Source organism: Zootermopsis nevadensis, unplaced genomic scaffold (genome assembly GCF_977971745.1).
Source record: "Zootermopsis nevadensis isolate Lab colony 2312 unplaced genomic scaffold, Znev_1.0 Znev_ptg000061l, whole genome shotgun sequence".
In the NCBI taxonomy this organism is placed as follows: Eukaryota; Metazoa; Arthropoda; class Insecta; order Blattodea; family Termopsidae; genus Zootermopsis; species Zootermopsis nevadensis.
In genome coordinates this window covers 19391605-19400630 of record NW_028259192.1, presented here as the reverse complement: position 1 = coordinate 19400630, position 9026 = coordinate 19391605, and the positions used below count along the sequence as shown (strand labels likewise).

Here is a 9026-nt window from a genome sequence, read left to right as displayed (position 1 = left end):
CTCTGCTCTATATGCTTATGTCTCATTAATTTAGTTTTGAGTTGTAATCATATTTTTAGAGTAAGGAATAACTTTCTTTAAAATTAGGTGTAACAGTTGTGATTCCTTTATTAAGAGTTTAATTTTCTGTTGTTTTCAAGTGTCTGTTCTGTGGTTTGCTATTGAAATACCAAATTACTGAATGTTGCAGCAGAGTGGTTAGCAGCCGTGCTTTTCGTTTGTGAGATTGTCTGTTCGAAACAGTCTGGAGACCAGTCGTCCTAACAGATATTATGGTTTTTCCCAGTTTCTCCGGACAAATGATAGGATAGTACATTAAATTATTCTGTGGTAATTTTTTTACACACTTTCCAATTCATTATTCTTGAATTATCCTATCATTTGACTTTGAGTAGCCTGAGAAACAAAAAATAAATGTTTAATACCAAATTTTTTTCAACGTGGTTAAGTTTAGAAGATACATAATAGATGGCAGATTGATGTTCTGTGTCAAGTAGTATAGAATACGCTTGCAGATAGCGGGACATGAGCATGTTCGTGTATATGATTTAATATTTCACCATTAGATGGCACGTTTTTGAATTTTTGTGTGTATTTGAATGAGTTGCTACAATTGGAACATAAGTTTACGTAACGCGTATTCACGTGTAGTGAGATAAGGCGGGCAGTGAAATATTATTAGCTCTTCAAATTTACTAATCAAGGAATTAAACACTTTTGATAACCCTTGAGGTTTGAATTGAAATAGACACCTCATTTTTGATCTAGGTAGCCGTGGTAAGCAGGGACAAGATTCGCCCCACCCCCATCATTGAACTCGCCCTCTTGGTGGTAGTGGTGAGGTTTGTTCGTAGATGTTGGTTTTCGTGAATTAAGTGATTTTACGCGGTACGAGTGATGGTATATTTTGTTAAGATAATATGAACTTCAGGTGACACAGTCGTTTGATTTTTATAACTTCTAGCTGACAAGGAACTCGGCCTGACCAAGAAAATGGGTGAGTTTTTACGCCGGTGTTCCGGTTTGAAGCAGTTTCCAAATTTTTATTTACGTTCTTACCACTTTAATGGTAACTGTTGTTCTTATAGACAACACTTTAAGTAGTGAATAAGAGAACACTGTGTGTTTTATTTTTCAGTTTTGTCCACGTTAAACTTATGCGTTTGTAAGGAACTGTGTATCTAAGACATTCTTAATGTATTTTGTTTCCTCCCCCATTAAGTTATGCAAGCTTGCGGAATCTTTGTACAACAAAGTGTTAAAGTTTTGGGAATGTGGAGGAAAGAGAAAGAGATTGAAACGCTATGAATTTCGTATTTTGTAGGCATGGGACTATCAAAACCAAAACAAGCGCTGGTGTTTATACTTTTAAGGGTCATGTTCTAATTATGATTTTAATAGTTCAAGCCTACTACAGAAATTAAATACGAGGGATATATTTTCAGAATCGTAAACAATTTATAAATTTTTAATTACAAGTTACCCAGTGAATTTCTGTATTAATTAAAATGTATTTTTTATTCATGTATAATGAATTGCAAAGGATATGGAAGGAAGTGGTCATGGCCTGATTGGTACTAACTTGACATTTGTTTGGAGGAACTGGTGAAAGCTTTGGTCTGGCTAGCCAGTCTCAGGACCAAGATATGAATCTCGAACCTTCCAAATATGAAGCAGGAGTTATAACCAGCAGCTGCAGTGTTTTGTTATATGGATTTAAATAATAACTTGCTAAAGTTTATAAGCGTGGACAGTTTAGGCATTAGATGTTTTTTACACTTATACTTATTTTGCACATTTTTATGCTTATAATTATTTTATCCTCTCCTTTTTAGATTGAAATTTATGTGGGCCAATGTGAAAATCATTGTTAAGAGAACTTTAAAATTACAGATTTTGAGGATTGTATATAAGTGAAAATATCCTTTTTTTATGATGCATGTGGTAGAGGAGTTTACGTTTTTGTCACACTCTCTTGCAACACCCCTACTCATTTAAACTGTACTTGCTGATGTAATGCATTATAAGAAAATCAGGACATATGTTTTTTAATTTATATATTAGCCACCAAGCTGTTAATCAATAAATTTCATACAGTTTGAAATTAAAGGTAATTAACTACTAAAAATTGCATTTACCCAATGCAGTACACTTCATAGAAAGAGGAATTAAAATTAGTTAACCCTTATGAAGCCCGATGGTAAGTAACTCTGTACCCAGTGCTTTAATAATCAGCAACTCTGCATTTTACCCACTAATTGTATGTGTTGGTTTCTTATGATTCTTGGAGAAACAACAGTTATTTTCTTTGATGTATAGATTGAATTTTTAACAGTTATTTAGATTAACTTCAGATTCAAAGGGCTAATTCACTGAAAATACTTGGAAACTGATGGAATAGTGAATGCAAGTATTTATTTGTCAGCACATTTCTTCTGTGAGAGTGGTTCCACTTGTTGAACTTGGCACTCCTTTTGTTGTTGCAATTAATTTATTATGGATATAATTTTCTGTCCTTTTCTGATAGTAATTCATTAGAGAAGCTATAATACAAGTTCTTTTGAATGATAAGTTTCACTTTTTATGCATATGTGAACTCATTTAACAGGTTACTATGATTTAACTTTTAGTTTCAACATAGAACTTGTTTGCCTTAAAGGAGAAATTGAAATGTTGTTTTTGCAGATCTCTGCAATCTTTGTTATATGTGTTGAATGGCATACTGTTTTTGCTTTATTTATGGGTTTCTACAACTTAACATGAATCATTGTAACTTACCAAGCTGCCATGACTTGTCGTTGAATTTGGGTTTTTTATGGTTACTAGTCTTGAATCCAGTTCAGCAAAGTTATGTTTGTGACGGAAGGTTGCAATGCAGTTTCGACTTCAGATATCTGTTAATTATTGTATGTCTTAAAAATCTTGTATTAGGCACTAAATTTTATACTTCTAATTAATAAGCAAAAAAAATTCTTTCGTTGACTTTATTAATAAGTTTAATAAGTGCAGTATTAACAGAATTGGTTTCGAGAAATATGTTGCCTTATCATGAGGAAATAAAGGTGATTAATACAAACATACTTTATGAAACTTACTGTAGGATCAGGAGCAGTTTGAGTTTCTTAAGTGGTCAAGGAAAATTCTGTTTGTTGTATATTATGTCAAGTGTGAAGCTGACCAGCCATCTTTATGTGGTGCAGAGATTGAGAATGTGGATAAATTTATTTCAGTACACCTTAATAACGCATGCCAAGCACAGGAATAACTTACTGTTAATCAAACTTAATAGTTGATTTAGTGTCATTTAACACACAGATTATAGGAAATGAATTTGTTTACCTCAAATAATGTGAGAAGTGTTTGGAATTTTAATTGATTGCTAAAGCTGCAGATAACTGGCAGTTTAAAAAGCCTTTATCCTGTTTTTTGTGACTTGTTGCCTGAGACATTGCAATTAGTGAAAAGGAATTTCAGTCATTAGACAGGTCTGCAATTTCATTACTTGGAGGGAGTCTTATGCATCTTCTTCATACCCATTTTTAGGTTTTGCAGCTCTGTGGGCTAAATAATAAAGAAATTAAGTTTAAATTTATGACATAAAAGTTATTTTTTATCCTATGAAAATATTATAATATACTTCATTGTTTCTTTACAGGCTTGGTCATATATAATAGTTGACATAAGTGAAAGTTAATGAGAATAATGTTTACTCTGTTTTGAAGAAAGCTATAATTGGCTGAATCAAGTGATGATGTGAATATTTTTGTATGAAGAAATCAAAACGAAAATAGTTGTTATTCCGGAGTTTGTGTTTGTAAATTTAAAATACCTCACTTGTAGAAAACACACAAGAAAATGGAAAAGTAGAGTTTTTAGGAGTGTCTTTGAGGTCGTTATTAACATGCCACCAGCATCTGGTCCAGTAATTTATTCTGAATTTTTTAATTTTAAAATAGTGAGACTCCTCTTTGAAGTATATCCCTTTCAAATTAATTTCATTCCTTCCCCAAATGTCTGAATCTAAAAGATGACCTAAGGAGTTAACAAGGAAACTTTATCTCAAGTTTTTGCCTTTTGGCACCAGCTGTTGATTCCTCAGGCGTGTCAAGGCATAAGCCTTGAACTGAAATATTTGTTCATGTAATTGTATATTAGATTGATTTAGTGATTGCCGGGCATCTAGTCTGTTCAACTGTGCTGTTTTATGATAACAGTTAATATATCAAAGAATTTGTATCAACACTAAACTTTAAACCAAACCTAACCTACTGCATTGAGCCTACTAGAATTTAATTAGTAGCACTTGTTACTTTGACTCATTCACCAAAACCTAATTTGTAAAAACAGGGGATACCTCATGAAAGTGAGGTTAATGTTGGCAATTTTAGGGGCACATCTTATCTCCAACAACCACTTGTTTGGAAGTGTGGGTTCTGCTCTTGTAATTGATGTGAGACTATTTACTACCTTGTATTCTTGTAATCAATCCTAGGATTGGTTGTCAGCAGCTTGAGCTGTCGATACTTGGGCAATCCTGAGGATCTTTAATGCGGCAGATTCCCATTGCCTTCCGCATCCTATGCTGTTGACCCATCTGGGTTCTTCTGCCCTTAGGGGTGATTTCTCACCCCAAGGGCATGAGGGTGCCCTGAACCTCCACCTGCTCATCCACCCTCCAAAAAGACTGTTGGCAATTGGTTGAGGGGGACCACTTATCTATGTCTGGATGCAGTTCGGAACCAGAAATTTGACATTTATTGTTGGTATCAGGAGTTCTTATGCAAAAGTGTGTGTAACAGGTCTGTTTTTAAAGAAAACGACATTGTTCTCACGTTTGTGGGCCACAAGAGAACAACAGTATGTGATATGGTACTTACAGACCATTGGATGCAAGTTTCATATGGTCTGTAGATGCTTTAAAGTTGTTATGGTACTGCCTATAATGACATCAGGAAAGAGTTTGTCTTTGTGTTGGGAAAATGAGTGTGCATTCCGTCTATCTCCTGTCCTAGTACATCCTTTTATTTTTTTTTGTGTATGAGTATTTGTAATATGATGCAGCTATCCATGTGGTTGAATAACTAAATTAAAGGAAAATGTGCTTTGTTGTGGTCTCATATCCCGTGCTGTTTTTGTGTATTTTTTTGAACAAAAGGTATTGACAGAGTTCTTGAGCCAATTGAGTAAGGTATAGTGCCAGGATAGTCTGTGGTTTGAATTTTAGTGCATTATATTCCATAGCACTGACATGCTGAAATGAATTTAATGGAATTGAGGATGTGAACTGGAATAAACTGCCCCATGAATTTGACGTTCACATAACCATCCACGTTTTCGAACCATCCAAACTGGTTTGAAATTTTAACTTGGTATTTCCACGTCGTTTAGCTTCACATAAAACTTCTGTGTTTTGCGTCCATTATACTTAGTCTGTCTCTCCTAATACTTCACACTCACTGTGTATTGTTTACGATTATCTTCTTCTGAAAAGCAGCTTATGGTGGATAAAACTGGATTCTTGAAAAATCTCCTCTTCCTTCCCCAAGTTTTTTTCCCTTCCAAATCATGCAGGGGCATATCATAAAGGAAAACTCGAGATTCGCGAGGGAATAATTTAATTGGGAAAACGAATACCAACGGTTCATCTAGATTCCGACCACTTTTTTGTGTTGCCATTGAATTATTCGCAGACCCTAAACTTTTTTCCCCTCTGAACCACAGTTTCGCACTTCAAAATGTTTCCCTTCTTGTCCCAAGCCGCATTTGTAACACCACGTATTTTTTTTATTTAGAATCGAACACAATAAATTCTCTTTGGAATCGAATATAAGTTCCTTTGTAATGGTAAATATCCCGAGGCCTTTTGTGAATTTTCTACGTGTCCCACGTTCACGATAAACTTCCGGGAGATGAATTGAAGCCGACAGATTCTTAAATTAACTCCTACACGTGGTTGCGTCAACGGTTACTTTTATCACAGGCATTCAACTGGGAGAAGCCAGTATGTAATTCCGATAAAGATTTGCCATTCTTGTACTTGAGGTGTTTTCAAAAAGAAGACGTGCTGTGTAATACCACGACAGAGGTTATTGCCCCAGGAAATGAAAGGAGTGAAAACGAGGACATTTTTTGATTATTCTGTCACGTTACTACGAATAGACTGTAGAAATTTCTCTCAACGAACAGTAGGGCTAACAGCTTCCAGGTCGCTTGTCCACATATGGCGTATTTACTGCATGTCAGATTGCAGATTTCATTTCCTCTTCCCGCAGACTGTTTGCACGGTAAGAGTTTCAGGAATGAAGGTTTCAATATTTTACATGGAACAGCATAACGGCGCGGTTACTACTCCAGCTTTGTATTCGGATGGTCCTGGATTTGATTCACAGTCTCGAGGCACGCTGTTCTGACAGGCTGATTCGCATTGTTCTCATTCCCCACGTGAAATTACGGTATAAGGTCAGGTATTTTCATTGAATTAACCATTTGAAGTCGAAACTCGTCTAAATAATATTTGAGAATTCAGTCCAGCTCAGACTCAACACTTTACCATTACAAAGATCACGTGTTTATGATGTGTAAGGAAATAATCGTTGTTTACAGTGAGTCATATGAAACCCGTAAATACAAAATGCACAGTTATTGATTTTTAAAGCAGGTGGTACATATAGTTACCGGTTGGCTTTAAAGGGTTAAAATATATCACAACCGTATCTCAGTTCATCATTCGTAGTCGATATCCCATTTGATGTGTTCTGCACAGATAACCTGTATGTATGATAAAACGTCATTGAGTAATATGTTTAAAGGTCTAAGCTTCGATGCGAGACCTGTGATGTACCGAGAGGGTGGTGTCTATTCCCTCATTCAAATCAAGTACACCGTTCGACTTGTTAGTTTATAGGGAACCGGTATGCTATTTAATAACGCCGTATCAGCTAAAGAGACTCTTCCTTTAAAATCATTCGCCGGGAACAGTGGTTCTTGAGCAGCTTCACAAGAAACTCCTTTTATGGAACAGAAGTTTTATTACCTTCTTCACACGAACCTGCCACTGGTTCGTATCCTGAGCCAGCCGAGCTTCCAGTTTATGATTTCACATCCTGTTCAACGTCGATTATAATATTCTACTCGCAGGTTTCCAAAATATTATCGGTCCTTCAGGTTTTCCGATTAACATTTGTGGATATTCCCCCCTTGCGTTTCTCATCCCTAATGTAAACAAAATCGGTCGAGTAGTGAAGAGTGTTAGAGTTCATATGTCTGGACCATCGATCGTAATTTTCTTTCTGAGGAAAAGTTTTTGCCCGTTCCCTTCAGCAAACTGGAGTAGCCTCCTCCCTGCCTCACAAACCTCAAGCTGAATTCGAATGTGTGCATCTCAGGAAGCTGAAACTTAGCTACTGTAACGGTCGAACCCCTGAGTTTTTTCTACTTCGGGTGAAACTGAGTGACCATGTTGTCACAGAAGTCAGTTTCGCTGCAGAAATTCCAAGTGAAATTACTCTGACGTGTTAGTAGTGAGACATCGGTGTCGTCGTCGTCCCCCCCCCCCAAATTTTATTTGTTCCGTGCACGATGTACACGAACACATATAGGGCTGTGGTTTCTGTCACTGACGATCACAAAACCCTTCCTTCCATCTGAGAATTAAAAAAAACATTGACTTTTTATAGAAATGCGGTAGGACTCTTGAGTTATTAGTCCTATTTCAGGACCCTGAGCATTACTTTAAATGTAACAGTGTTGGTCTCCATACACAACGATTTTGATCCATACTCTTTCGTGATGTTTTTAATCAGAAATCTCTTCGTTAATATAATTTTAATATTTTGCTCGGCTCACTTTCACTACAGGAAGAATCATTGTAGCCCTTTGTCAAATAAAATTATCTAACCCTCGTTATGAACGATATTTTTGCTCATGATCACGTTTTTCACCGCTTCCACCGTTTACATGTGGTGGTTGCGTGTCGTTTCGATGGCGTGTTGTCTCTTCTACACTATTGTATTAGCAAATATACCTATTTCTATAACTAGTTATAATAAAGGATCGAATAACTGGTTAATTCAGCATGGCGGGTGACCTCTAAGTTATCGCATTCTGCAGAATTACGTCTCCGTCATAGACCCCCCCCCCCCCCCGCCACTACTTGTGGTGACGTAATGTTATGTAATCCGTGTTTTAACCAGGGCTCTGAAATTATAAACTGAACTTGGTCACGTTTCTTCACAGGTTTCAAGAATCCCATAAAGCTTTAAGATCCTCACATCGCTTGTTCCTACGAAAATATCAGGCAGAAAGTGTCTCGGTAATGGTGGATAAATCACACTTGAAATACTTTTCTAAGTACAGTAAAACTTCGCTTGTCAAGGCTTCATACATCTACAAATCTCGCAACTGCTGTCTTCACATGAGGCATTCTGATTAAAATTTTGTACACATTTATCTTTTTCCATTTTCGTGCCAAGTGCCACGGTCATCTCTTCCTCGTGGGATTAATCACTCTAAAAATAAAAGTGAAAGATTTATCCTACTCATTATAAAGCTAGTTATAATTTTCTGTCTCCCATCCTGGTACATCCAATTACGAAACACCCTCGGTTTAGATGTATGTTTTCCTTCATAGTGAGATACCATGTTTCACGCCTATACAGAACATCAAATAAAAGTTTCGTGCAAATTTTACGTTTAATAAGGCAACTCCCTTAAATGTGGTCATCACCGGTGTTCCCCGGTTTTTTCCCCAGGGGAACATCGACGATGAAGGATGCACTTGTTCCATCGAATCGTTGGCACACAGCAAAAATGCTACACGCCACATCACAGACTACCATTATCCATGCTGCCAAATAGCTTGATGCATATTGTACCTGCTTTTTACTTTCCAGAATAGCCGTTACCTGCAGCGATTGCAGTTTTTATCGTATGTCAAATGTCGTGATTTTATTGAAGTGGCAATGGTTTTGAAACTAGACTATGTTTTGGAACTTAAAGATGAAGTTGCGGCAACTAACTTGTCTTCC

At 36.5% G+C, this 9026-nt stretch overlaps 1 protein-coding gene across 11 annotated transcripts in view; it reads left to right on the top strand.

Moving 5' to 3' along the window:
• Positions 1–581: 581 nt before the first annotated feature.
• Unc-115a (actin binding LIM protein Uncoordinated 115a) overlaps positions 582–9026 on the top strand; it is a 78191-nt gene continuing 69746 nt past the window's right edge. For 8 of the 11 annotated variants that reach the window (XR_015532632.1, XR_015532631.1, XR_015532630.1 and 5 more), the window contains exon 1: positions 583–997. Coding sequence is in view for 1 of the 11 variants with exons in the window: in XM_022081012.2 (XP_021936704.1) it covers positions 994–997 (4 nt within the window). In the remaining 10 variants the exon portion in view is untranslated. Of the gene's footprint in view, positions 998–9026 lie in introns of all 11 variants that reach the window. The other 3 variants (XM_087340619.1, XM_022081007.2, XM_022081012.2) reach the window with 3 other exon arrangements.